General features: G+C 41.7%; 1 protein-coding gene and 1 pseudogene across 2 annotated transcripts in view; both read right to left on the bottom strand.

Moving 5' to 3' along the window:
• MACF1 (microtubule actin crosslinking factor 1) overlaps positions 1–27,644 on the bottom strand; it is a gene marked incomplete at its 5' end in the record, with an annotated part of 341,097 nt that overhangs the window by 110,821 nt on the left and 202,632 nt on the right. The window contains 12 exons of the mRNA XM_082834746.1: positions 513–1,031; positions 3,272–3,481; positions 4,578–4,811; positions 5,740–5,889; positions 8,140–8,373; positions 11,383–11,535; positions 11,623–11,838; positions 13,146–13,295; positions 13,858–19,296; positions 22,802–22,937; positions 25,860–25,948; positions 26,255–26,407. Of these exons, the coding sequence (XP_082690872.1) occupies positions 513–1,031; positions 3,272–3,481; positions 4,578–4,811; positions 5,740–5,889; positions 8,140–8,373; positions 11,383–11,535; positions 11,623–11,838; positions 13,146–13,295; positions 13,858–19,296; positions 22,802–22,937; positions 25,860–25,948; positions 26,255–26,407 (7,683 nt within the window). The remainder of the gene's footprint in view (positions 1–512; positions 1,032–3,271; positions 3,482–4,577; positions 4,812–5,739; positions 5,890–8,139; positions 8,374–11,382; positions 11,536–11,622; positions 11,839–13,145; positions 13,296–13,857; positions 19,297–22,801; positions 22,938–25,859; positions 25,949–26,254; positions 26,408–27,644) is intronic.
• On the bottom strand, positions 23,364–25,155 carry LOC309958254 (cytochrome c oxidase subunit 7C, mitochondrial-like; annotated as a pseudogene). Its single transcript has 2 exons — positions 25,094–25,155; positions 23,364–23,661 (listed from the first exon to the last, which is right to left on the bottom strand). The product of its transcript is annotated as a cytochrome c oxidase subunit 7C, mitochondrial-like (transcript).

The following is a 27,644-nucleotide window of genomic DNA, read 5'->3' on the forward strand; positions in this document are numbered from 1 at the left end:
AGGTTGCAGGCAGAGGTGGGGACTGAGAGGTACAAAACGTGTTCCTTTTGGGGGTGAAAGATGTTGGCAAAAAGCACAAAACAGGTAAGAAGAACTGACTGGATTCTATGTCTTGGGAGCTAAAGGGAGTTCTTTGATAGGGAGGAAGATAAGGATTTACCCTAGATGTTCTGTCCAGGAATAAAGACTGTGTATTTGGTTTAAGTCTCCCTGTGCTCTGTCTCTTGGGAGGCCATGGCTGCTGGTCAGGACACAGGGAGGTGAGCACTTCCACCTTCACCACTGCAGTGAGACATACCCCTGGATATTGCTCAGATCAGGCATGAGCCCCTGGGCCTCTATATTTTGCAATTTTTCAGAACTCATAAACACTCATTCTACCCATGGTCAATCTACAAATCAGCTTGTTCACTGTGTCTGAGGTTCTTATGGTAAGCCCCAGAAACTACCCACAGTTGTGTGAGGGCTGCCATGACTGTTTCACCAGGGGCTGCCAGGAACCTCTCCTCTACCTTTGAATGGAGAGCACTGTATCTTTCTGTTGCATCCTTCAGCTTGTCCTTCACTAAGGTTCCAGTTGCTGATGGTTCTTTGCCTTCCTCAAGGCTGTTTTCTGTGTCCAAGACTTTCTGTCCTGAGATAGTCACAAATCTCAAGTCTCCTTTGTGGGAAATTACATCCTCCGAGAAGCTCCCCTGTCGCTTGAGTAGGGCGGGAAGGGCCTCGGGGCTGCTGTCTCGCTTGTGCATGTTCTCCAGCTCTTTCTCAGACCGTTCCAGCCAGTTTTCAAACTCTCGATGATCCTGCAGAAACTTCTGCAGCTCATCCCGTAGTGTCTGCACCTGCTTCAGTTCTGCCTCTGACTGGGCCAGGGAAGTCACATACTGCTCCTTTAGTTCTCCGAGCTTTTCTTGCAGCATCTGCTGCTCCTCGGGTGTGAGATTGTGGCCATGCTGGTCCAGGAAGGCCTGAGCAGACTGGGTGGCCAGGATGAAATTCTGCTGCTGAGACAGCAATTCCTGGTGACGAGCCTGGCAAAAATCCCCCCAAACAAAGGACAATCAGTAGGGAAACCACAATAAGTTGTTTATGTCTACAGCTAGAAGTAGGGAGAGATCTCAATAGGTCACTTTTCCAGCTGCTCAGAAATCATTAATATCTCTCACTCTCTATGCATTATGCCATCTACTAATCCCAGATGAACTGACTCATCTAGGATCTGACAGTTTTCATGTATTATCTCATAATACTCGTGCCACCATCTGTAGTGTAGGCCGACCATATAATTCCCATATCAAGGATGGGATAAGTTAATACCAAAAAGGTGTTGTATGTCTTGACTAAGGTCATGCAGTTTGTTAAGGGACAAACTGTGACTTGAACCTGACTCTCTTCATCACTAAACTACCCCAGATCTACGAGAAGGTACAAATGGCCAACTAAAACTACCCACACTGATGGAAGGAGACAGTAAGCTGCATAAGTCATACATATGACGGCATAAAAACTGCAAATGCTAAGCTGTGAAATGTGTCATTCACATATCCTTGATGACTGTCCCTACTAGAAAAAATGTTGGAAAATTAATTCTTTAAATAAACAATTTGTATATTAGTGAGAATAGACTGTATTTCTGGATAGTACAGGTAATCTGTACGTTTTATTTGTATGTGTTATGTCTATGTACAGACATGTAGACCTTCTTTCTGTTTCAGTGGAACGTAAGTTCTTTTAGGACAGTTGTGGTTGCTTGGCTTTGTTCCTAAAATGTTCTTCCTGAGTCTAACAGAAGTCACTGGGAGCTCAGTAAGTGTTCTTAACTATCCATACTGTTTATGCAACTCCCTAGAGAAGGAGAATAGCAACCTGATAGCTTCAGCTTCCGACGTCATCTCAGGGAAGCTGGGGTAACAAATATATCCTGCTCAAAGAGACAGTAAGGGACAGTACTACAGCTTGTCTGTATACTGCCCAGATGTCCCCACTCTCATCCACCCACAGGTAAGACAGTGTCCTTCCTAGATGGAGCTGCCAGCAAGCAGTATCAGGAAGCCCCTGTGACAGCAGGACCATTTCTGCTCTGTGCCAAGACTGCCATGGCTTTAGGGTACACACTACAATGGATCTTCCAAGCACAGAAGTAGCATGCAAGAGGCAGAAATCCTATGAATACAAAATAAGGCAATGGCCCACACAGGCTGTTCAACAGAAGCATGTCAGCTAAACCAGTTTTGTACGCTATAAAGGGATCACTAACGTATGTGATCCGTGTGTCTTCTAAGTTCCCTGAATAGTCTTTCAATCATGTAATACAATATACCTGCATATGTCAGTTAATGTCTTGGAGATGGTGGATCTGGCTGGTTCACTGGTTTATCTCCAATACCTGTCATGCATCAGGCCCTCAATATTTGCTGAATAAATAGATGAGTAGAGATGAGTAAGAAATAGTTTCCTAAGGGCAGCAGGGAACTATTAAAAGGGTTAAGCAGGGACACAGCATCTTAAAAAGATCACTTAATAGTGAGGGAATGGATTGGAGGGTAAAAGCCAAGAGTCAAGGAGACCAGAAGTTACTATAACACAAGTGAGAGCTGACAGCAGTCTGAACTGCAATTAATATCTCGATGAAGATAAAAACGTGTGGATGATTTTAAAAGAGCTATAAGAAGCGTGGGGTTTGATGACTGATTCAATATGGGAGAGTGAGGGAAGGAAAGGAATCTAGGGTGATGTTTAGTCCAGGCAAGCAAGTGGGAATATAGGAAGGAGAACATGTTCAGTGGGGGAGGGGTATTTTAGAAAATAGGAGGTCTAGTTCTCAGGTTGAGGTGCTTGTGGTTCCAAGTTGCAAACAGGCAGATGGATTTATACACTGGTTTGAAGCTCAGGGCAGGCATCTGGGCTGGAGACAAATATATACATGGAAACCACTAGTACAAATAGGAAGTGAGGTGTCGTGGGTGGATGAGATTACCCAAGGAAAATATATTCTGAAAGACGAGAAGAGGCCTAGGCTACAACCTGGAAGCATATCAGTATTTCAAAAGCTGGCCAGAGGAAAGGGAGGAGGATTATCAGGGCAGATAGTGCTATGGAAACAAGGGAGAAACTATTTCAAGGGGAGTGGTCAAGACTGTCTAGTCTACTGAGAAATCAAAGAAGATATGAACTGAGAAGTGCTCACTGGACTTAGGGCAGGAGGTTATGGTGACTTGCCCAGGGCCGCAGAGATTCACCCAGCATTGTAAGAACAAGCTAACATGCTCACCTTCAACTTCTCACATTGCTTGTCCAGCGTCTCTGGGGCTTGGTTCACCCCCATGTGACCATCAGTGGTATCCAAGGCTCCTTTCTCCAGGTTACCTCCTGAGACCTGCTCCATCTGTCCACCCAATGATCCCACTGGGTGGGAAGTCAGCCAATCCAAGAGAGCATCGATCTTACTCCTGTTCTCTTCCAGTTCCTTTGCTGCTTTACTCTGAAAGCCACAGGGGGAGTCTAGTGAGAAGGCCTTAGATACTCAGCTATGAACCAAAGGTTAAGTAAAGGGGAAGACATTTAGGCTTAAAAAAAAAAAAAAAAAAAAGCAGCAGCAGCTCTAAGGCTGGGTATAAACAGTCTTTGCATCCACAGAGAAAAATAAGCATCTTCTAAATCTGTTGAAAAATAATTTAAAACAACCCCTAAATTTGATCTCTATCTCACTGCTTTTAATAAAGGAGCAGGAGGGTGGCAAATCCCAGGATCTGAAAGGGCTTTGTTAAGAGATGATTTAGTCCTGGCACCTCCAAGCTTTATGGAATCCTTTCTAGGTACGCAGAAGTTATACACTGCCTTGGTAGGATAAAAAATAGCACAGTCACACTCAATTACCTTTCTGTTCTTCCTTAAGGAAAATGCAGACTACTCCCAGCATTTTCTCTGCCAAGTAGAGCACTGAATTCTGAAACTTGTCTCTCAAATTCTATTTTCTGACTCTTCAAGTACTTTAATAAAACAGGTTATGCCAAGCGATATATTCATGTATTTCAGAATTCACCTTCAGGTAACTTACTTCTCTTTCCACATTCTCTACCTCCCTCATTACTGTACAAGTTCACAGCCAGAAAAAGAACTTTGATTCAATAAGCCAGTGCTGAGTGGGGTGCAGAAGACCATGCGACTTTATCTTCTTTTAGGTTTATCCCAGTGCCATGACTTCCCACTGAAACTATAGTGGCAGCTTGAGGACAGCTTGTGGCCCATTAAGACTGTCCAGGTATTTTCACTAGTACCCTTGGATCACCAGTCCAGATTCATGTTAGAAATATGCCATTTGCTTTTTCCCCAAGGATGATGATGATGATGATGGCGATGATTTGGAATATGAACTTACTACCAACTATTCCTGACTTAAAGTCCTTCAGGATGTTTCTTATAAAAATAAATATTGGCTCTCAGATCTGCTCCTGAATTAACCCTTTTTTGTGATTCTATGCTCTCTGTAAAGCAGTTTCCCTTCATTACCTTTTATTTGTGTAGGTACCAAAATTTTCTTTTTTGAAAAATACCAAGCATCACAGCAGTCTGGTTACCTTTTCAGTCTCCTGCTGTAAGGCTGAGGTCACCACTTCCTCCAGCTCCTTCTGGGCCAGCTTCGTCCTTTCCTGGAGAGCCTCATACTGCTCCTTAGCCTGATGAAGTTTCTCCCGGAGAGCTGTCGACTCATGGGGGCTCAGCTTAGCTTGGTTCTCTTCCAGGAACCCTTCAGTGTCTTTGACAACACTGGCAAATGAGGTGGCATGATTCTGAATGTCACCCTGTAAATCCTTAACATATGAAAACAGGATGGCAGAGGCTTCAACTTTAGAACTTCTAAGACCTCTCAACAGCATGAAGATGAATGACTAGGATGACATTATCTGCAATTGACGTATGTCCCTGAGTATAATTTGCTTAAGGTTTATGCCTAAACCAATGGAGATAATAAAATTTTAAATGCTTCTAAATTAAGAAACTTTTTTAATATTTAATTTTCTAAGAAAAATTTAAATTTAAATTTCTAAGAAGATATTTAGTGAAGACAAAAAAAACAGACCGCCCATAAACATGATTTTTATTCTGCAATGAGTTATCCTCAAAGAGATCATTCTTCCATAAAGAAGAGTTGACAACAGGATTCTACCGGAGTTGAGGCCTGGTTGGTCCTTTATAACTCTCTTGGTTATCACTCCTTAATCCTCATGAGCCTATAAGGCCCAGAGTGATCTGGGTCCTACCCTCCAGACTCATCATTCACTAATCTTCCTTTTCTTCTTTGCAGCCCAATTGAACTAGCTTTCTTTCAGCTCTTGAATACATTGTGCTTGACCCCATTCCCACCTCCAGACTGATGTACAGGCCTCTGCCTGGCAATTTTCTTCTTCCTCCCACACCTTCATGCATCAACCCCTATGTACCCTCTGTTCCTCAGTTTAAGTGATACTTCTTTAAGGTAATCTTGATAACCAAGTCAAGATTGTGTCTCTCTGTTATATGTTCTCATGTAACTTTTCCTTTATAGATACAATACTGAATAAATTATATGTTCATTTTTGTGAGTATTTGCATAATGTCTGTCTTTTCCACCACACTGTAAGCTTCATGAGAGCAGGGACGTTTACCATTATGTTATTGGCACTAAGCACTGTGCCTGGCACATAGCAAGCCTTTATAAATACTTGAAGGAATGAAAAAAATGAGTTAACTCTTACTGACCTTCAAGTCACTTTGGTTCTTCTGCAAAGCAGAGAGATCCTGCTGGGTGGCTCTACCTTGATGGTCAGCCAATGCTCTTTCTGCCTGTCCTACCCAGTTGCAAAGATCCTCCAGTTTCTGGTGACAGGTATTTTGTTGTTTCTGCAGCGTCTAATTAAAATGCAAAGGGGCCAAGAGACAATTAATGATTCTCATTTTATAAATACAAGATAACTCCCTGAAATGTAAAACAGGAAGGTTATATCTCAAGGATGGAAAAGTTGGTGGGAGACTAGAGGAGGAAAAGGCACAGAAATCATATTCAGAAAGCTCCCCTCAATTGGATCCGTCTGTTAATCTGGGGCTATGGTCGGGATTATAATCAGGGGTGATCTGGGGTGAGAACGCTCCCAGGTATTGGTCTGGAAGCTCCTTTGCCAGACTGCTGTTATTATCCTTGGAAATGGAGAACAGAGAGCCCAGATGCTTAAAATCCACAGATGATATTGGTGGTAATAATAAATTAGTGGTTCTGATCAATTCTACTGGAACTGGATGATACACTACATGTTAAGTCATAATATGGAAAATCAGAAGGACTAGACAAGGAGTAAAAATCAAGAAACTGGATAATTTATAAGCTAATTGAGTTTCTTAGTAATGGAGCTGATTTTATATAAATCAAATGTCTCACAAATGCAGACACCCATTAAATGGAATGATTACGTGCCAGGCATGAAGGGCTAGGCTATTTTGAGAAGGGAACTGCCCCAGAATAGCAACGGGCTCAGTCCTTCAGGTGTCTATACCATTACCCAAGAGAAAAGCCAGCCCAAGGGGAGGAGGGAGTACGCTTCTGTGCCTGATCCTTTCTCCAGACCTCTCAGTCGCATGACACTGAAGCACCTGATTGAGCAATTGAGCATGATGTGTTCTCCTGACCATCCTTCTAGAACCATTTTCCACCAGTTTCTACCTTCTGATGGTGTTTTAGTCACCTGCACTTACAAACAGGTGCCCAAATTGGCCCTCTCTCCCCCTCTTTAGGACAAATAGAAGGGCTCTGGAAGAGAACTCCTAAGAGTTCTTCAGCTGTAAAACAGGATCTTCATGGGTTAGGATGGGTGCAGACTGAATCTGAAAAAAGCAAAGCAAACAAGTTAACACACAGACATACACATGCATTCAGGGCAAATATAGAGAGAAGCAGAGCATTTCTGACAATAACAAGGTTAATAAACATTGTGGAATTAATTACACACTTAGAGAGAATGTTCACATGCAACTGTATCACCTTCTGCAGCTCAGGAGCCTATCCTGGATGTGGGCTGTGTCTTAAGGTGGCCCAGACCAATGCTATTTCGTTAATTATCCATAAGCTACACCAGGCTATATAAATTCCCAAGTGAGCACACTGCAAATTTCCAGATATGGAAGGTAACCTATTTCATTAGTATTTTACTTCAAATTCAATACAGTTGAAACAACTAAGCAGTAATGAGGGACACATAGACTTGACTTTAAGCCTTTAATATCCTTTAAGCCTGACTCAAAAGCTCAATTCTACTTTGCACAATATTTAATAAAAGAGACCCTGAGACAGTTTTGCTGATGACAAGGACAATTCTAGTATCATCTTGCTGAATTCCAACTTATTATTCAAACAGCAGAAATGGCATAAGCATCATTCTTGGTATTATAAGGTTATGATGTTACCATTAATGCAATTATGTTGAGTCCTGCAAGAAGAGGCTTGTGATAGAAGGTGGTGAGATGATTAGTTGTTTCTCCCCACCCCCCAAAATGTATCAAGAGTGTTTCTACACACCGTTTTCCAATAACTGAATAAGAACTGGGCACAACAGTGTAAAGAACGGTGCTAGAAAATAATAATTTCAAATGTGCTAAAAAATTAATATGATTCTGATAAAAATCTTTTTGTCAGCTGTTTGAAGGTGGTCAAGGAATCTTACTGTTAAGCATTTGAAAAGCCCCAGAATAAAACTGATTTCAGGACCATTCTTCTCAAGAGCTCAGAATACCTAAATGTTCCTAACAGTCCTCAAAAGAATGCTGAGGGAGAGAGTAGGAGAAATAAGGGCTAGGGATAAAATTTTCATTTGAAAGTCAGAGACAGTGAGACACAGTGACAGTAGAGTCTCACTAAAAAGAAAACGCTTGCACATGCATACACACGTAAACACACGTATTGTCTCTCATACACACACACATAAAACCAAAAACACGGCAAGAAAAACGGCCAGAAGAGCTGCCTCCTGGACCGGAAACAAACTGGCCTGAACCAATCAAAACTGGTAAACGCAGGCTCCTGGAATCATGACAAACGGACTCTGGCCAGAAAACCGAAAGACAGAGGACATCCCAGAGACCAACTGAGCCCAGCTTCTGGTTCAGCCTGACCTTAAGCCGGGCTGCCTGCTCCATCTGTTGAAGACGGCCCTGCAAGGCATCCACCTGGGCTGTGGTCCGATCCACATGGTCCTGGAAGGACCTCTGCAGTTCATTCAGAAGCCTTAGCATCTGTCGGTTCTGCTGAGGAGGCAAGTCCTGGGCGTGCTCGGAGATAAAGAACTGAATATCAAAGGCAAGTGCATCCAGCTGAGATTTCCTCTCAGCCATGGGCTGTTTCAAATCCTAAGGTAAGTGGGGAAAGGAAGAAAAAGAAAAAAGAAAAGAAACTTCTTATTCTCTGTAGAAGCAGAAGCTGTTGGTTCTAATCAAAGAATCAACATGATCAAACAGAGGTTAATTTCTTGCATTTTTATAACTGACACTGATAATTTCTAGGGCCAAACCGAAGTCTCTCTCACTTCTGGCCTCTCCAAACCCCCCACATATTACAGTTAGGTTTCCTTTGCTAGCCCTTGATTTCTAAATGCACTAAGCTTTCAATTATTTATAGTAACAGAATTACAGTACAGCTAATGCCAGGTGTCTGTGAAAAAATGTATTTTTTTAAGTTTTGGAAAGTATAACATGAATTTTTGGTCTGAGATATATCTGTCTAATTGTATTTTCTTAGATTCAAATACCTATTTGTATTTGTCTAGCCCTGAGTACCTGGTAGGCCAGAAGTGAGAAAATATTCAATTTATTTTTGGTTCACTGAAATTTGACTTTTAGAGTAAATAATGTTGCTTACACATTTTAAAACTGTAAAGGATTACAGTCAGACTTTCTTATATAATAGTTATATTGCTTCTTTAAAGCAGTAGAAAACTGCCTAAACACTAGAATTTATCTGTTTTCAGACAATTAAAAAGCATGCAATTTTCCCACAAACATTTAGTGATCATCAACTATGTTATACTGGATGCAATAAAAAACATAAAAACAAGTAAGATATCTACACATCTATCACTTTGAAATTGAGCGTAGTCAGCAATCTTGAAAAGCAGGCTGGGAGGAGGGCTTCTAGATATTTATCACAAGACTATACTTCCTTCATGTGTGAACACATGGATTTGGGAAACTGTCACTAAGGAAAATGAGGCTTAGGCTGTGGCTCTCTTTCTGTAACAGAATTTGTATAAGGTATAACTAGGCAAGGATCCCAATGCATGAGATGCTCTGTTTTCATATCTCATTTTTCTCACCCTTGCTTCTTTTAGTACTCTGCCCGTGAACAGATAAAGTCTGCTACTCATTCCTCCAATGGTATATTTGGATAAAAGGCTATGAAAGAAGAAGGCAGGCCAACTCTTGCAAGATAAAGAGGGACGAGCTTGCATACAAAGAAGCCTGACCACAGACAACATTTAGGTCTGTATCTCCTAAGACTGGGGAAAATGAAGAGGATGGAATAGGAGGGAACATCTCTAGTTCTGCTCTGACTTTAGAAAGAGTTTTAGGAGAGGAATATCTATAGCAGAGCATGGATAAACCAACGTGAGTATCACCTGATATTACTTTAAGTATAACCAAAAGAAACAACAATGTTGGAAGTGGGGATGGGGGGGAGAATCCTCGGCTCATATGTATCTCAGAATCTTTAACTTTCTCTCACTGACTTATAAAAAGAATCACATAATTTGGAGTTTGACAAAAAGAAAACCATCTCTCGAGATCAGAGGTCGGCAATCTGCAGTCCCCGAGCCAAATCTGCCTGCCACCTGTTTTTGTAAATAAAGTTTTTTTTTTTTAAATAAGTTTGTATTTTCCAACTTCACTTTTTTTAAAAATTTATTTTTGGCTGTGTTGGGTCTTCGTTTCTGTGCAAGGGCTTTCTCTAGTTGCAGTGAGCGGGGGCCACTCTTCATCGCGGTGCGCGGGCCTCTCACTCTCGCGGCCTCTCTTGTTGTGGAGCACAGGCTCCAGACGCGCAGGCTCAGTAGTTGTGGCTCACGGGCCCAGATGCTCCGCGGCATGTGGGATCTTCCCAGACCAGGGCTCCAACCCATGTCCCCTGCATTAGCAGGCAGATTCTCAACCACTGCGCTACCAGGGAAGCCCGTAAATAAAGTTTTATTGTAACATGTCCACAACCATTTGTTTATGTACTGTCTATGGCTGCTTTCATGTTTCAACAGCAGAGCTGAATGACTGCCACAGAAACAGGTCACCTGCAAGGCCTAAAATATTTACTATCTAACCCTTTATAGAAAAAGTTTGCAAACCCATGCTCTAGATCACTGATCAAAGCTGGTGTGTGAGAGGAAAACATAGGCAGAACACTCTATGACATAAATCACAGCAAGATCCTTTTTGACCCACCTTCCTAGAGAAATGGAAATAAAAACAAAAATAAACACATGGGACCTAATGAAACTTCAGAGCTTTTGCACAGCAAAGGAAACCATAAACAAGATGAAAAGACAACCCTCAGAATGCGAAAAAATATTTGCAAACGAAGCAACTGACAAAGGATTAACCTCCAAAATATACAGCTCCTGCAGCTCAATATCAAAAAAACAACCAACCCAATCCAAAAATGGGCAGAAGACCTAAATAGACATTTCTCCAAAGAAGATATATAGATAGCCAACAAACACATGAAAGGATACTCACATCACTAATCATTAGAGAAATGGAAATCAAAACTACAATGAGGTATCACCTCACACCGGTCAGAATGGCCATCATCAAAAATTCTACAAACAATAAACGCTGGAGAGGGTATGGAGAAAAGTGAACCCTCTTGCACTGTTGGTGGGAATGTAAATTGATACAGCCACTATGTAGAACAGTATGGAGGTTCTTAAAAAACTAAAAATAGAACTACCATATGACCCAGCAATCCCACTACGGGGCATATACCCTGAGAAAACCATAATTCAAAAAAAGTCATGGGGGCTTCCCTGGTGGCGCAGTGGTTGAGAGTCCACCTGCTGATGCAGGGGACACGGGTTCATGCCCCGGTCCGGGAAGATCCCACATGCCGCGGAGCAGTTGGGCCCATGAGCCATGGCCGCTGAGCCTGCGTGTCCAGAGCCTGTGCTCCACAACGGGAGAGGCCACAACAGTGAGAGGCCCACGTACCGCAAAAAAACAAAAAACTAAACGTAGCTGACTTTATTTCTCAAATGGAAAGTCAGACTTTCTAAGAAAGGCAAGTACAGACACCAGTTTGCCTAGCAGAGAAATAAAATTGATACAACTCAAAAGGACAAATGAAACATGCTCGAGAACTGGTGGAGTGCTTACCTCACACTGTTGGAGATGGTGATTCAGGCTGTCGATGGCATCTGTTTCATCGACATGCTCCTTGTTGTTCAGAATAAGATGGGTATTGCCAACCCAGGCTCTTAGATCTTGAAGTTTGCCTTCTAGCTGTTCATACTGATTTAAAACTCTAGTCTAAGAAATAAATGGCAAATTAGATAATAAAATTCTCCAAGCCTACCCAGAGTTTGTGAGCCTTTGTGAATAAAAACAAGAATCTACCTTTTTTACTTCTGCAGCATTCTGGAGGTGGAGTAGTCTGGAACCCCAGGTGTCACTCACAGAGCTGAGGGACTTTTGAAGATTCTTGGCATCTTTTTCTAGAGCCTTCAACAGTTGAGCTGGGACTTCCTGAGGCTGGCTGATGATAATCTGATTCACACATTCCAGTTCCTGACTCACCACCGTGGACAGATCCTTTAGCTCCCTGTCTACCACCTGAAGGCATACAGTGGAGTTACCTCCAAAATCAAGACTAGAAATCTTGCTGTCTAGGAATCAGCTGTGAACACATTTTTCTGTCACCTCAAGCCTACCCAGGCTTTAGAGTTTATAAAATGTTTTCATAGACATTCACTAGTTTATTTGGTTCTCACAATAATTCTTGAAGTAGGCAGAGTAGATATTATTATCCTGGATTTACAGTAGAGATGCCTCAGTGCTTAAAAATGTGAATTTGCTTTCCCCTGAGGTCGCCCACCTGGTAAGCAAGAGAGCCAAGACTTGGATTCAGGTTTTCTGACTCAGTGCAATGCTCCTCGCACTACAACTTGCTGCCTCTCCAAGAACAGAGCAGAAGTATATGTTATTTTGTGTATGTGTCATTATGCTTTAAATAATGTTATGCAATATAAGTCAATCAAAGGACAAGTCTTCCACTCCAAAGCCCAAGGGAACAGAACCAATGCATATAAAAATATCCCAAGCCAGCTTTCCCACTCAGCTGCTCCTCAGTAGAGAAGCCAGAAACCAGCTGTGGAAGAGCTTGGTAGTTGTTCTGGGCATCATCCTCATTTCCCCTTCAGCCCCCCTGCCCAAGGCCATACTCTAGATACTGAGAGAACTGGTAAACCTCTACAATCTCTGTCCTCATCGTGACTCCAATCCTGTGACAACTCTCAGCCTCCAATTTCAAAGAGCTATTCCTCCTCCCACTCAAGGCTGTCTAAGTCTATGTCTTTCCATGTCCTCAGGGACCTCATTCCACCAGTCAGCACTTCCTCTCTCCTCTAACTTCAAATTCTCCTTTTCTATTGGTTCTTTCTACTCAGCCTAAAAATTCACTCAAAACGTCCCTCTTTTAGTCCATCTCCCCTAGCTAGTGTTCTACCTCTCTTCCCTTGCCTGCACTATCAAGCTTCTGGAAAGAATGACATACATTAATTGTCCACACCTTCCAACCTCCCGTTTATTCTCAATGCAACCTAGTTTATATCCCATGACTCCACTGTAACTGTTCTTATCAAGGTCCCCAGCAACTCTCAGGCACTAAACCCCCTTTTATTCCTCACTGTACTCAGTCTCCCTACTGCATTTAACACTGCCGACTACTCCTCCCTTGAGTCTCTTCTGCTTTGGCTTTTGTGAGACTAGTACTCCCTGGTGTTCTTCACAGATCTCTAGTTACACTTTTCCAATCTATTTTTTGTCCATTAAATGGTAGTGTTTTTGAACACGTTTTTCTTCCTGAATAGTCTTTATTTTCTCCACGCCGATGGGCCTGGAGGAAGTCTCTGGGAACCTACCTTGGCCTGACACAGCAGATCCTGTAGCTCTGCCAGATTTAGCTCTAGAGGTTGAATCTGTTTGGTCCTCATTTCAATGTCTCGTAATAGAGACAGATAGGATACCAACTTCTCATCATGTTCTAGGCAGAGCTGCCGGTTAAATACATTCTGTGGAGCCAAAAAGAAAACTCACTCAAATCTGACATACTCCTTTAAGTCTGCTTTTTAAGCAGGCAGGGTCTTAGAATAGAATTTTTTACTACACATTGGGTGGAATAAATAAAATATGTTATTTTGTCTAAATTGTCTCAAATCAATAGACAAAAAAGGGATTTTATTATATTTCCTCAGGGAGCAGAAGCTCAAAATTATCAATCTATAAGCATCATTTTAGCAAAACTTTCAAAACCTATTCTGACTTCAGGTACCATAGCCTCAGTATTTTAAATTAGCTTCAATGTTAGTGTCTAACTTAGAACCCTTGCAAATTTCAGAAAGACATTCAGAGCCACTGCCTAATTTTCCAACAACTATGTTACAGATGATGATGAACTAAGTTATATCTTAGAGAATCATCTAGTGCCCTGAAGTGTATGTATGTATACAATTATACACATGAAAACTCAGTATCTTGTCAAGAGTCTTAGCATGAAATTAGCTATAACAGACACACACACACACACACACACACACACACACACACACACAAACACACCATTGGCTAACTTACTTTGGTAGCCCTGAAGGGCTCCGGGTTCACACTCGTTCCCCCCGGTGCAGTCATGAAGGTGGTTTGTTCACTGCCAGGCTCTGAGCTCTTTCTGAGTTTCTCCTGTGGTGTTTTCTCATCCATCTTCATTGTGGGGTGTGATATTAGGGGTACCATCTCTTCTTCACGGGTTTCTGGAATAGGACTAATGGTGGCATCCTCTTGTCCTGTACTCTCTTTTCGAGATACATCTTTGGACAGTTTCTCTGGGAGAAGAGACACTGAAACTCTGGGAACTCCCTGAGTCACTATGCCTTCAAAGGACCCTGCTTCTGCACCTGTAACTATAGGGACTGACAGTTTTAGAAATTTCTCCCCTGTTACTTCCTGAGTTGTTACTATTTTAGATTCAAGAATTCCGCAACGTTCACCATCACTTTTGTTGTCCTGAGGACGAAGGTCCTTTCTGTCTGCGAATTCCAAATAACTGACATCTTTGGAGCCTACTCTAATTTCTTCCAATTTAACAGCGCTTGTTGAGTCAAAAGGTACTTCTTGGTATGATTTTTCTTTACTTTCGTTAGATGAGAAAGTCAGATCTTTGGTTTCCCTAATCTTAAAAGTAACACAAGAATCTTGATGATAATTGGTCTCCTGTCTGGTGGTTCCTCGAAAAGACTTCTCTGTTGTGAAAATTGGGGATGTGTCTGCAACTTGGGCTTCTCCAACTGGTTCCTGGTAGCACAATCCTTCAGGTTGTGGGGTCAAAGAAGAGAGTATTTCACTCTGGGTCCCAACAGTAACTTCTTGAGATAAATTTTCTTCTGGTTTTAAAGTCAAGCAGAGGCTTAAATTTTTCACATCGCCTTCACTGACCTGATTAGAGTTGAAGAATGTTAAAGCATCTTGACTTCTTACAGAAATTCCTTTGGGTACCATTTGGGAAGAAGAATCTTCAGCTTCACCAACAACAGAAAATCCCAGCTCCCCATCAGTTTCTTTCCCTTTTTCACTTATAGTTATTTCCACAGATTGACTCTCTATATTAGAGTCATGGTCATCTCTAATGGCAGTTTCCTGATTCAGCTTTTCTTCTGAAAGAACTGCTGGTTTGCGTGTTTTGACACTTTCTTCTACAGTCATCTCCCTCTTTCCTCTCTTACCTTTCTCCCTGGTTTTCATTGGTTTCTGCATAACCTGCTGACTAGGCAATTTGCCCGGAGTTTCACAATTTGATGCTTGTACTTCTGAAATAATTTCTCCTTGGTTTTCCCTTATTTCTTTAGAATCTAGACCTGATATAAACTGTTTCATTTGAGAAATAATTTCTGTCTGTGCCACTGTTTTTTCTTGCTCTTCATTTGTATTTTTTTCCATGGTATTATAAGCCACCTCTTTGGAGTTCAAATCACAAATTTCTGAGTGAGGGTGTGTCACTGAACTTTGGCCCAATGATTTACCTTTACCATCACTAGAAATTATGACACTGAAAGATTCTTTAGCACCTCGAGAAGATCTCCTAACCTCATCCTTGCATTCCAATTCCTTTAATGAAATTTCCCTGCTCTTTTTTGCCTGCTCCCCATTAGAAACTCTCACTTTAACCTTTTTCTGTGCAGACTGGTTTTCAATTTGAAATAATTTCTCACTTTCTCCTTTACCACAACTCATTTCAGCAGTCTGACTGCAAGCAATTAACATTTCCTTTCTTAGAAATTCTTTCTTTAGTTCACATACTTCACTTCCACCTTGCTTTTCACTCTGAGCCTGGTGATCACAGGACTCGAAGGTATCTACTTGGATTATAGTTGCCAGTTCAGGGCTAATAAGTCTTTTCTCAATAGCTTCCTTTAAAGTTACTCTCTGATCATTAAATATGTCAATAATTCCTCCATCTAACACCTGACGGGATGCAATAATTCGGACCATGCTTTCATCCACTAATTTCTGTTCCAAAGCTGATGCCAATGTCAATCTTTTCCCCGTGGCAGTGTCTATAATTCCTCCAGCATTTGCCTGAGCTTCCAGAACCTTCAGTGTAGCTGCAAAATCTACTTTTCCAAGCTGAACTGCTTGAGACAATGTAAGTACTTTGTCACTTGCTCCATCTTTAATGTCTGAGAAGGGGATTACTTCTAGATACCTCTGTCCAGATTCAATATCAATCTTACACTTTTTTACTAATTCTGCATAGGGAACAATTCTGTAATTCTCAGGATCTATAATCCCATTCATCATTCCTGAAGACAACATTTCTTTATTAGTTAAGAGTCCTTCTTTTTCAGCTTCTGCCAAGGTCAATCTCTGGCCAGAAATGAGATCTATAAAGCTTCCAGTCAAGGCCTGAATTTCTTGGATTTCTCTCTTCAAGTCCGGGGTAACAAGATCTAATTTTATGGCTTCAGAGAGGGAAATAGTTTCCTTTGTTTCAGGATGAGAGAACTGATGGAGGCTTAAGCTCTCAACTTTTTTGAGTTGCTCGGCTAAATCTTCATCAATAATGCCATGTTTAAAGGCACTATCAACAGAAAGTCTCATCCCAGATATATGGTGAATGATACCTCCATCTACCACCTGCTTTGTCAACAACTGCATGGCCTCATCCCTCTCCAAAAGCCCTCTGTCGATGGACTGCACAACTGTTAAAGGGGCTTTGCTGTCAGGGTCCAGAATTCCAGTTGTTTCCAATTGTAAGCTAATTAATCTCTCTCTAACTGCTTTTTCAGCATCTCTGCCTTTAGAAGCTTTCTCCAGATTTATAAGCTCTGTCTGGTCAGCACTGTCCACCAAGCCAAGATTTGAGGCCAAAGTTACTGAAACCTTTTTGCCTCGTTTCAGGTCAACAATTCCACCAGTCACCACCTGCCCCTCTAAAATTCTGGTGGCTGTTTGTGTGTCAAGAAGTCCAATGGCAACTGCTTCCTTCACAGAGCAGAGTGTGTGGGTACGAGGGTCTAAGACACCACTTATAGCTTTGTCTGCCATGAGGACATTGTGTAACAATTTCTCATCCATTAGACCTTCATCAATGACTTCTTCAGTTTTCAAAGACTCGCAGGTCTGAGAGTCAAAGAAGCCCCGAAACATGTTCAGCTTTCCCAAAAGTTTCACAGCAGTGTGACTAGGCACAAGGCCTTGGGCTATTGCTTCATTTAGTAAGAGTTTTTGACCTGTCTGTTCATGAAAGATACCGTCCTCTAGTAATTGTGTAGATAATATATTTAAGGTAGCTTCTTCAAGCAACTCTGAAGGATGACTGCATGACAGGGAAGTTTCACTGCCATTAGCTTCCTTGTCTGTCTTTTCTAACAACATCATACCACCACCTGCCACGCTGTGTCCTTCTGGACTTTGTTTATGGTCATCCCTACCCAAACAAGTCTTATTTAATGCTTTCTTTCTGCCCAGATGAATATTCTTATCCTTTTCAGACTTTAGTTCCGATTCTAAAACTAGAGCTTTCTCTACTTGAAATTGTGACTTTCTGCTTTGGGGTTTTGTGAGAGGTCTTCCAGTTTCACCTAGAGTATATTCAGTTTCAAGTGTGTCTGCCTGTTCTTTCTGACACATAAAGGAAGTCTTTCTGAGAGTCTGCCATTCTTCCTTTGGTGATTCAACAGGAAAAGGATCTTTGTCCTCCACTAAAGTCACATCTTCTGCTTCCTCAGGAGGTACCATAAGGAGAAATCCTTTGTTGACATTTTCTCTGGTAGACACTTCTATTTGGTCTTCCTTTTTGGTATCTAACAACTGCCTTTTAAACTCTGACTTGACTTTATCTATGACCTTCAAAGTATCAACATTTGGATTTCCCACTTTTTGTTGCCCTACAACCAGGTCCCTTTTGGTGTTCTCTTCTGTTTCTACAACAATGGTCTTTTTGCCTTTTGCTTCAGTGCAATTTGCCTGATCGGGATCTTCTTTGTTCTGAGAAGAAAATTGGAACTCATGTGGCCTCACAGCCAGCCCATCACAGAAAGTTTCTGTGATTTTCACATTCACCGATTCTTGTAATTTCTCAGGAGCATCTAGTCTCTGGTGCCCACTTCCAAACACTTCTGGAGGACCTGCTTGATCACCTCTTGCTGTTAGTGCCTCTATCAGCTCATTGTCCAACAGGAGCAGCCTCTGTCCATCCCGCACATTAATATAGCTGTGAGTCATCAGATGAAACAGCAGCTTCTCGTTATGGCTTGCGATGCCCTCAGTTTGGCCCTTGCTACACAGCACACCTGCCGCTCCAGGATTCGTGTTCAATTTGCTTCGTTCTAAAGAGTCTGCTAATTGCATGTGGGGCATCACATCAGGGATACAAATTGACTTCAAGTTATTGGCAAGATCTTTGTCTAACATACCATTTTCTACTGCTTTTTTCCAGGACCAAATCTCTGTGGTTGCTGGTAGAAACAGGGCTTTAATATGCTGTCGGCCACTAAGGATTTTATGGGCTAGTTCAGTAGACACAATACCTTGTTCCAGGGCATCTGTAATTGGGAGAATCTCTCCGGACTCGGGCCATAGCAACCCCATGAATGACCAGAGGGACTCCAGAATCACAAGTGCAATCTTTGCAGCTATTAGATCATTGCTCACTGCTTCATCTACTGTCAGCCTACGCCCAGTGACAGTGTCTATGATGCCTCCTGTCTGAAGCTGCCTTATGAGAAGAGCACAGGCCATATCTTGGTCAATCAAATTATGTCTCACAGCCTCTCCCACTGTAAGTCTGTGTCCTGTTCTTGGATCTACTATGCCTCCAGCAAAAAGCTGAGCTTCCAGCACCCGGACAGTGACCTGCCTATCTATTAGCCCTTCCTGAACTGCACGGAAAATGCTAACCTTCCGGCCTGATTTCAAGCTCACCATTCCCCCTGCCAATTGCTTGACAGGCAGCAATTTCAACCCTGATTCCTGGTAGACAATACATCTCCTCATCAGATCCAGTAAACCGATTTTCTCAGCTGTGTTTGGGTCTATCAAGTTCTTGGATGATCTCAGGTGAGACTCTAACACTGAGTAAAGCCAGGCAGAAATGAGGCCTTGGTGAAAAGCCTCCTCTAGGTTAATACAGTTCTCATCAGGGGGGAGACTGAAACCTCCAGTTGCCAGGTGAGCTTCTAAGATTTTCAGTCCAACTTTCTCATTGATTATTTTCTTTTCAATTGCTTCCACCACAGAAAGAGGGCCTTTGTTCTCAGTAAGCCTGCTGATTAAGGACAGGGCATCCTCTAGTTCCTGGAGCTGCTGGTACATCTGGGGATTAATGAGGTTTCTGGCTAGGCCCTCCTCCAAAGACAGCTTTTCACTGGTCTCAGGGGCAATGAGGCCAGACATGATAACCTGGGATTCCAGGAGCACAAGGCCTGTGTCTTGGTCAATGAGGCCCTTTTGTATGGCTCTGAAGATGGGAAATATCTCCACTGTGCCTAGGTCAATCACCCCAGCAACTGCTCTGCAGCCCTACAAGAGAAAATGAAAAAGAACACTGAATCAGAGAAGCCCAATTGTTGAAAAGAATCATTCAAAGAACTACAGTATATCAAATTCTGACCACAAGAAAAACCCAGCCTGGATGAGCCCCAACCTGTAGGAAACATTCTGAAGCCTGGCAGTGTTAATGCTAAAAAAGAATTTTTCTGAACTACAGAATGTTTAACATGGCCAGAAGTTCACAGATTACTCAAGGGATGGTAGCATTAAGCATATCTGAGTGACAAGCTCTACAAAGTAGCAAGCAGTGAAAGTGAGGGGACAGCTATTTGTAAGACTACATCACCACAAAGGCTCCTACAGACACATACCAGCTCCCCCAAAGTGAGAATTCAACCCCATACAACAACTTCTCAGTGTTGCAATCCACGCAGAAGACTCTTGAAGTAGGACCTCCCTGCCGATGAGTTCAGCGCGATGGGTCCACAGGATTCGAAGAGAGACTTAAGCAGCCCAGCAACAGCTGTGCAGCTCAGTAAATGGCCCTGTGTATATTACTCAGGCAGCTGTTTAGCAACTGGAGCGGTCATACTCTTGGTGGCCAGTGCTAGCGTGTCCCATGGCAATGGCTCTGAGTTAAATTAGCTCTAGGAATTGGAAGTAGCAAGTCAAGGAAGGAGCAGACTAGGGACTCTTGACTCTGGAACCACTAATAACTTTTCTTCTAGTCCAGTCTAGAATGGGTAGTACAATCATCATGATGACAGCTACTACTTGTTGGACACTTAATATATTTATTAAGCACTGACACCCTCACAACAATCCTATGAAAGCAATTAATTTTTAGTTTGCAGATAAGAATCTGAGGTACAGAGAGATTAGGTAACTTGTCCAAGGTCACAAAATGAATGAGTTCCAGAATCAAACCAAGATCTTACTCTAAATCTCAAGCTATTATACTGCCTCCCCAGTCAGATCCGGAAGAGCAGGAAGGATAAGCACAGTAGAGCTGCATCTTACACAGGAGTTAGGTACTAACGACAGAGAATAAGGCAAGCCTTAACACACTGTCAAAATTACCCTCACAAAAAAGCCTGAAAACAGCTTCTGAAGAATTCCTATTTTGAAGCCTTTCATCGCAATATGATGTTATTCAGAAATTAAATCTTTCCAGCGTTCTACCACTTAGAACACTTCATCACTTTTATTAATCTCCAACTTTCCACTTCTTCTTGTTAGTGTGCATTATCTTCGTCTTCTATACGTGCTTTTGTCTATCCCTCTTTAGTCAGTGTTACTTTTTGATCCTTATTTAACTCAACTTATTCATGGAGGATCTTATTGAAGTTAACTGCCAATCACTTCCTTGCCTCCTATATAATGCATTTCATTTCTGTCTCAGGGAGACGTAAGCTCCATAAGAGCAGGTACTTTGCCCAGTGGATGTCCAGGACTCGTACCAGCAGTTAAAGAAACATGTGATGAATAAACAAATAAGCTGATAAATAGTAAGGAAATCCTTAAAATCATTAACCTATTTCCCCCAGATTTTAAAAACATGCTCTGAGGATTTCAAGCTTGATTAGTTGCACACTATCGGAGATGCAGAACAGACAGCAAATGAGGAAGCAGATCTGGGTCGCATCTTCATCTCACTGTATTTGTTCAAATAATGGAATAACTGAGAATTCTCCACACTATTTAAAATATTATGTGTTATTCTTCATCCTCCCTCTGTTTTCTGACCCAGAATGTAGAGTTTAACGTGTATAGGGTAAACGTATGCTATGTGAACCTACAAGTTAGCTAGTCTTTATAGATTGAAGGAAAAATCCCACTGGCATGTGACTCTCTGAAATATATGAAAAATTCCTTTTACAAAATCCACGTAAAGACTATGCAGAACCAGACAATATGACAAAGGAAAAGATTCTTTGGGGAAACCTCTAATTTCTTCTGTGAGTTCACAGAGTCTCAGAAATGCTGGTATTGAAAAAAAGCCTGGAGTCTAGCCAAAGAGAAAAGACTGTTCTTTCTAACACCCTCGTAATTGGAGGAGAGGCAGGAATCACTGTTCGGGAAATACTCCGGAGAAATTCATTTCAGCCCCACCAAACATGGGCATTCTGACCTAAACAAGCAGAAAAAGACAGAGGGAGAAGAGGAAAGAAAACATAAAAGGCTTCTACTTACCAGGGTTGCAGGGTGTGCCTTGGGCAGATAAGAGAGAGAGCCTTACGGAGCAGCTCAGCCGTATCGCACACACAGTGTAAGCTTGGTGTTAGCGTCCAGCATGCGACTGTTTGTTTTTTTGCAAAAAAGAACCCCAAACAGGTCGTCCTCTTTTCCCTTTGTGCATTTGTGCTTAAACTCCAAAGGGTTAGTGAAACTTGTAAGCAAGGATGTCAGTTAATCAGAACACTACTTCACATGAAACACACAAACGGTAACAGGGGACACATCATGCTCAATGTAGTGGTGCTCAGCAGCTTGACTTTCTTTCTCTCCTTCTCCCCTTTTTTAACCTTTCAAAATGAGAACTGAATGTTCTCAGCAAGCAATTGTTAAAACTCTTCACGTACTCCCATATATGGTGAAGCGATGAGCCATTAGAAGTGGGCTACCTCACACAGAGCATGTTAAACCAGCACGTTCTTTTTGGAAATCTGCTCTCAAATAAATCACAGCTGGTTCTGCATTGTGGTCTTTACAACTCTAGCTCCCGTTGCACAAATTTCATGACCAGAGTCAAAGCATGAATATCATTTTGAGCAACACCTAGACCAAATCCGATTGCCACAGGAGCCTCACTTCCGGCTGCCCCAAGGAATTTGGCCATTGCTTCACAACATAGGAAACAAGCAGGCAAACACACATATATCCCAGAGACACATGTATATAATATGGTAAGTTTACATATACACACACGTATCCAGGAAGAACTGAGGACAACCAGCAGGAACTTAACAACTTCCATATGGTCCAGGAAATGAACATGAGAGGGAACTGGTAAAGATGTCACATGATGGGGCGACAATGGGTAAGGGGAACCAGTGTCTCAGTCAGTGCAGCTAATCCACCAGTTTCTTTTGGAAATTAACATTTCTCATTTATGTAGTAGACAGGGAAAAAAGTATGGGGGGAAGAGGTTCACAGCCTTTACTTCCCAATATTCAGAACTCTTGGTTATCAACTTTTGAGTGACAATGCCACAGAGTAACCTTATTGCCTTCTGATCAGATATAATATAGCATTTAGGTTCTCCTTGACTGTGGTCTGCCACAGAATGGAAGATCACACAACAGTGAACCAGGTCTAACGGGTTAGCCGTAAGCACCTTCTAGTGATTTTTGACTGACCAACACATCGTGGAACCCCAGTAAAGAAACACGAGACACATGGCTGCTACAGTGAGGTTAAAAATTAAGTCATACTCGTCATGGAAAGCTAGTGATCATGACTCCCAATCAGCAAAGCTGCCTGCATACCGTTCAAAAGGTACCCTGCCAACATTTGGAGAGAAAACTAAAAGTACCTTTTGTTCTGTCTGCCGGGCCAGCTGGCTCTGAAGCTGCTGAAGCTGGTTTGCTGAACCATCACAAAGGTCATGGTAAGCCTTAGTCAGGGCATTCAATTGCTCAGATATCTGTTCCTTCTCTTTTTCTGAGAGCCTGGAAGATGAAGCATGAAAGCTCTTTCAGAGAAAAACCTTTCTCCAAACTCTTCTCTATTGCTTCAAACTGACTTTGCCACCTTGGGTAGTATTCTCCTTCATCACTGTTCATGATGGATCATCTGGTCACTCTTCCATACTCATTGAACACTTTGGCATCCAGCTCACAGCTTTCCTGTCCATCTCAAACCAAGTCATGATTCTTGGTTATGTCAATGCTCACGTCACCAATTATCTAACACCCGGTGCTTGTAGTCCTGCGACCTTCTCAATCCAAATGCGCGCCACACCACTTCAGCCCCACCCACACATGGCAAACTTGGAGGCTACCATCATCTAAAATTATTCCACTTCTGAAATTTTATTTTACTTTTTTAAGGATTTATGCCAGGAATTTATTTACAAACATATCTAGGATGCTGAGTTCAAGAGTTTGATCCTTTTTCCAAAGAGACTGCACATCTTAAAATGCTCCTCTTCGTATCTGTCTCACGGATTATTTTTTAAGCAGTTGGTGTCTTACTATATAGAAAGGTGCAGCAAGTCAAACCCAAAGTACAAAGTCATCATAGCTAGTAACCGCCATTTGTTTTCCACTGAAAATGGTAAATTCTTCCCTGGACCCTCCTCACAGTGGCTCCTATGAGATCAGAGAGGTGGTGAACCTCTGGATGCTTTGTCCCAACACAGCACTGTCAGACGCCCTGCGAAAGGCGCAGAAACTGAAGGCGGAAGAAATGGTGGCAGCACACCAAGCACTCCTTTCCTCAAGATCTTGTTCCCCTGTGTGCAAGGACTGTCCATTTCTGAAATTTTAAACTTCAAAAATCTACTATCGGATTGTAACTTCTGATTATAATCCTACCTGGCTAGTTTTCCTTCTTTACTCCTACAGCTCTTCTCTTTTAAAAACAAAATCTCTTAAAGAGACAAAAGAGAAGAATAAAATATACTCTCACTTACTCATTACCCAACTATCCAACCTTACCAAATTTTATTGTAGTATTTTACCAAATTTTCTTCAGATCCTTTTCTTAGACACAAGACATTACTGATAGAATTAAAGTCCCATGTGTATCTGTCACCAACCCTGTTCCTATCCCTCTCTCCCCAGAAGTTGTCACTATCTTGAATTCCTTTTCTCATTCTCCATGGTGTTTCTGAGACTGAATCCTGTGATTCATCTTACAAGCGTCCATCAGCTTACTGAGATTTCCCAAACCTTCCTTGACTCCTCCACCTCTCTTAATCCATCAGTCCTCTCCATTTTCTTCAGTTTCTTCTCTTTGGAGTCCAGACCCACAGGCCACCATCTCAATTAGTCCCTATTATCTTTGCACTCTCTCCTCACTAACAAGACTCCAGTCCCAGATCAACCAAACCCCTGGACTTCTCTGTTCCCACATGCAGCCTAAGTCTGTCTAGTGGGGGGATTCCAAAACCACGTATCAACAGAAGAGGTCTTCCTGGTTTCTAACCTCTACTGGACTTCCGTGATTCCTGACAATCCTCTTGGAGGCTCCTACTCTAACTTGCAGCAAACAACCTCTCTCCCTATTTCAAAGAGAAAATACAGACCACTGGGCACTAATTCTCTCACTTTCTGACTTCACTTCTGAAATATTTATCTGTATCCATACCTTTCCTAATCTCCTTTTCCTCAGACCTCAGAGGAAAAGGTGTCTCAACTCCTGTTTAAGGTTGTATTTTCTACCCATGGATAAATTTTATCCTCTCCTACATCCTTTGCAACCCCTCTCCTATGACTTCAATTTCTCTCTCCCTTTCGGTCCTTGAGACTCAGTCCATAAACACAGTTAAGTCTCCCCGATCTTTTAATAAAACAAAACCTTTTCTTGAACATAAATTCTGCTCTAAGTACTTGCTGTATTATTTCTCTCCTTTCCCATGGCCAAGCTCCTTGGAAGAGTAGTCTAATTTCATTATCACTACCTTCCACGCCTCACGTGCTCCCCATTACTCTAAATCAGACATCATCCCCCAGCTTTTCACCAGAGTCACCAAAAGCTTCCAACTCGCCAAATTTAATAGCCATGTCTCAGTTTTAACTTTTCTTGACTTTTGACCACTTCCTTCTTTTTGGAGCCCTGTTCTCTCTTGGGTTCTAAGGTATCACTCATAATTTCCTCTTACTTCTCTAAGGCTTCCTTTATAGGCCGAGAAGCCCTTGAACCCTTGTAAGCTAATCCAGTCATGGTTTCTTCTATGCTGACGACTCAAATCTCTGTCACTTCAAACGTCTCTCATTAATTCTAAATTTACACATAAAGCTGCCCACTGGACACCTTTAGTGGAACTACATAAGGCATAAATAATGTATCAGATACTTCCAAATATATACTGGAAGTTTACCCTCTGATGTCCAGTGGGTTCTTCACATTCATAATGTCTGAAACTATAGCTGCCTCCTTCTTCCTCAACCCATACTTTCTCCTGTATTCTCTGTCTTGGTTAGCAGCATCACCAAATACCCAGTGGCCTAAGCCAGAAACCTGGGAGTTATATCTGATAATTTTCATTGGTCACCAAACCCTGTAAGTTCATTATCCATATACTATCTTTTGAATCTTTGTCCCCTCTCCATCTCTCGTCGTTTCTTGCCTATATTATCAGAACAGCCTCTTAACTGGTCTCTCAGGCCTCTACTCTTGTCCCATGTCTATCCATTCTCTATAAAACTGTTCTAGAAACCTTTATCAACGAAGTCCAATCATGTTTAAAATCTTTCCCCATAGCCAGCAGGTAGAATGCATACTCCTCAGGATGAACTACAAGGCTCTTCCTAATCTGGCTCTTGCCACCCTGAAGTCTCCAGCCCAAATCCTGATCATGATCTGAAGTTTTAGTCAGGTAGATCCAGTTCCCCCAGATGTGCTGTAATCTCTCATTTAATACTCACTTATGACCATGCTTGGCCAAGAAGATCTGTGAAGTTTTAATGGCCTCAGAGACTTGTTCCCTCTTGGTTGTTAGCTCCTCTGCCAGAACCTATGCAGTAGAAGAAAAAAGTTTCAGAACCCAAGATATTAAAGAACCAAACATCATTTGAAATAACTTAAAATAAAATCCTAGGGAAAAAATTAGCTTAGGTAAGATGATTATTACCACTATATACAGTGATCTAGAAAGCAGAAGTACAAATAAGATGACGTCTTAAGTTTCTTTAAGTCCTGGAAGTTAACGCTTATTGAGATCATAATCGTTCCTGGTGGCCCATATGTGACATATTATTCCTCTTAATGAGTAATCACATATTATGCTACCCAGGAAGTGACAGATGGACCTTCTACTCACCTGCTGTTCTAAAATAGCTTTTTCAATGTCTGTTGATTCTTTGGTCTGGGATGAGGTAGCTTTGCTTTGTGTATTCTTTGCTAGGGTAGACACCCAGCCCAAAAGTTCTTTAACCTTCTCCACATGTTCCTGTTTTTCTTCTTCTACCACTTTCTAGAAGAGGAAATAGAAAATCAGTATCTTGGTCAATGTCTTACTACACCGGCCTGATTCAGAGTTCCTAAAACAAAGACATGAATGTTACCTACATCATAGCTAAAATAACCCCAAGTTAAATATAATTTACCCAGCCTACAGCATTGCTCACCAGCGCCTGGGTGATACTAATAGCTAAATACATTATATCTAGGTTAGCACTTTTCTAAAAAAGCATGCTGTTTTCATATGTGATGGGAAGTCAATAATTATTTACTGATTTTAAAGAGCCCTTCATGGGCTTCCCTGGTGGCGTAGTGGTTAAGAATCCGCATGCCAATGCAGGGGATGTGGGTTCGAGCCCTGGTCTGGGAATATCCCATATGCCGTGGAGCAACTAAGCCCGTGAGCCACAACTACTGAGCCCGCGAGCCACAGTTACTGAAGCCCGTGCGCCTAGAGCCCGTGCTCTGCAACAAGAGAGGCCACCGCAATGAGAAGTCTGCACACCACAATGAAGAGCAGCCCCCGCTCACTGCAACTAGAGAAAGCCCACACAGAGCAACAAAGACCCAACACAGCCAAAAATAAATAAAATAAAATAAATTAATTAAAAAGCCCTTCACATATAGCATCTTACACATGTTCATAATTCTTAGATTTACAGATGAAAAGATGGACATCTACAGAGATTAAATGAGGTAGGTACTGACAGAAAGGAAGTCTTTTGCTAATTTACATGGGCAAAAGTTGGTATGGGTTAATGTTTCCAACAGCATTTCTTTTATAAGTGTTATTGAATATGTGGAAACTTATTTTGCAAAGACATAGAAGATCTTCATAATTACAAAAAGACTGCATACTCATTACAACAAACTCAAACAATCTGAAATTCATAATATATGTTCCTTTAATCTCATTTCCTCAGGAATTTGGTATATATGTTTCTAAACTTGTTTGTATGCCCGTATTGTCCCTCTGTGGTACACACAGTTTTGTTATTACTGAAATCATAATTATACATACAACTTGCTTTTTTCCTCAAAAAATATATTATAAATATCTTTCCTTGTTGGTTCATTTAAATGTATTTCATTATTTTTAACAGCTTCATAGCATTCCATCATACGGAATTTGGATATTTCCACTATTCCTCTTTAACAAATTATGCTTTATTAAGGATCTCTGTTCATATCCCTTTCTTCATGCTTATAATGTTTCTGTAATAAAGATACTTGCAAGTGGGAGTGTCAGA

The sequence above is a fragment of the Leucopleurus acutus genome (assembly GCF_964270905.1).
Source record: "Leucopleurus acutus genome assembly, chromosome: 2".
NCBI classification, from domain to species: Eukaryota; Metazoa; Chordata; class Mammalia; order Artiodactyla; family Delphinidae; genus Leucopleurus; species Leucopleurus acutus.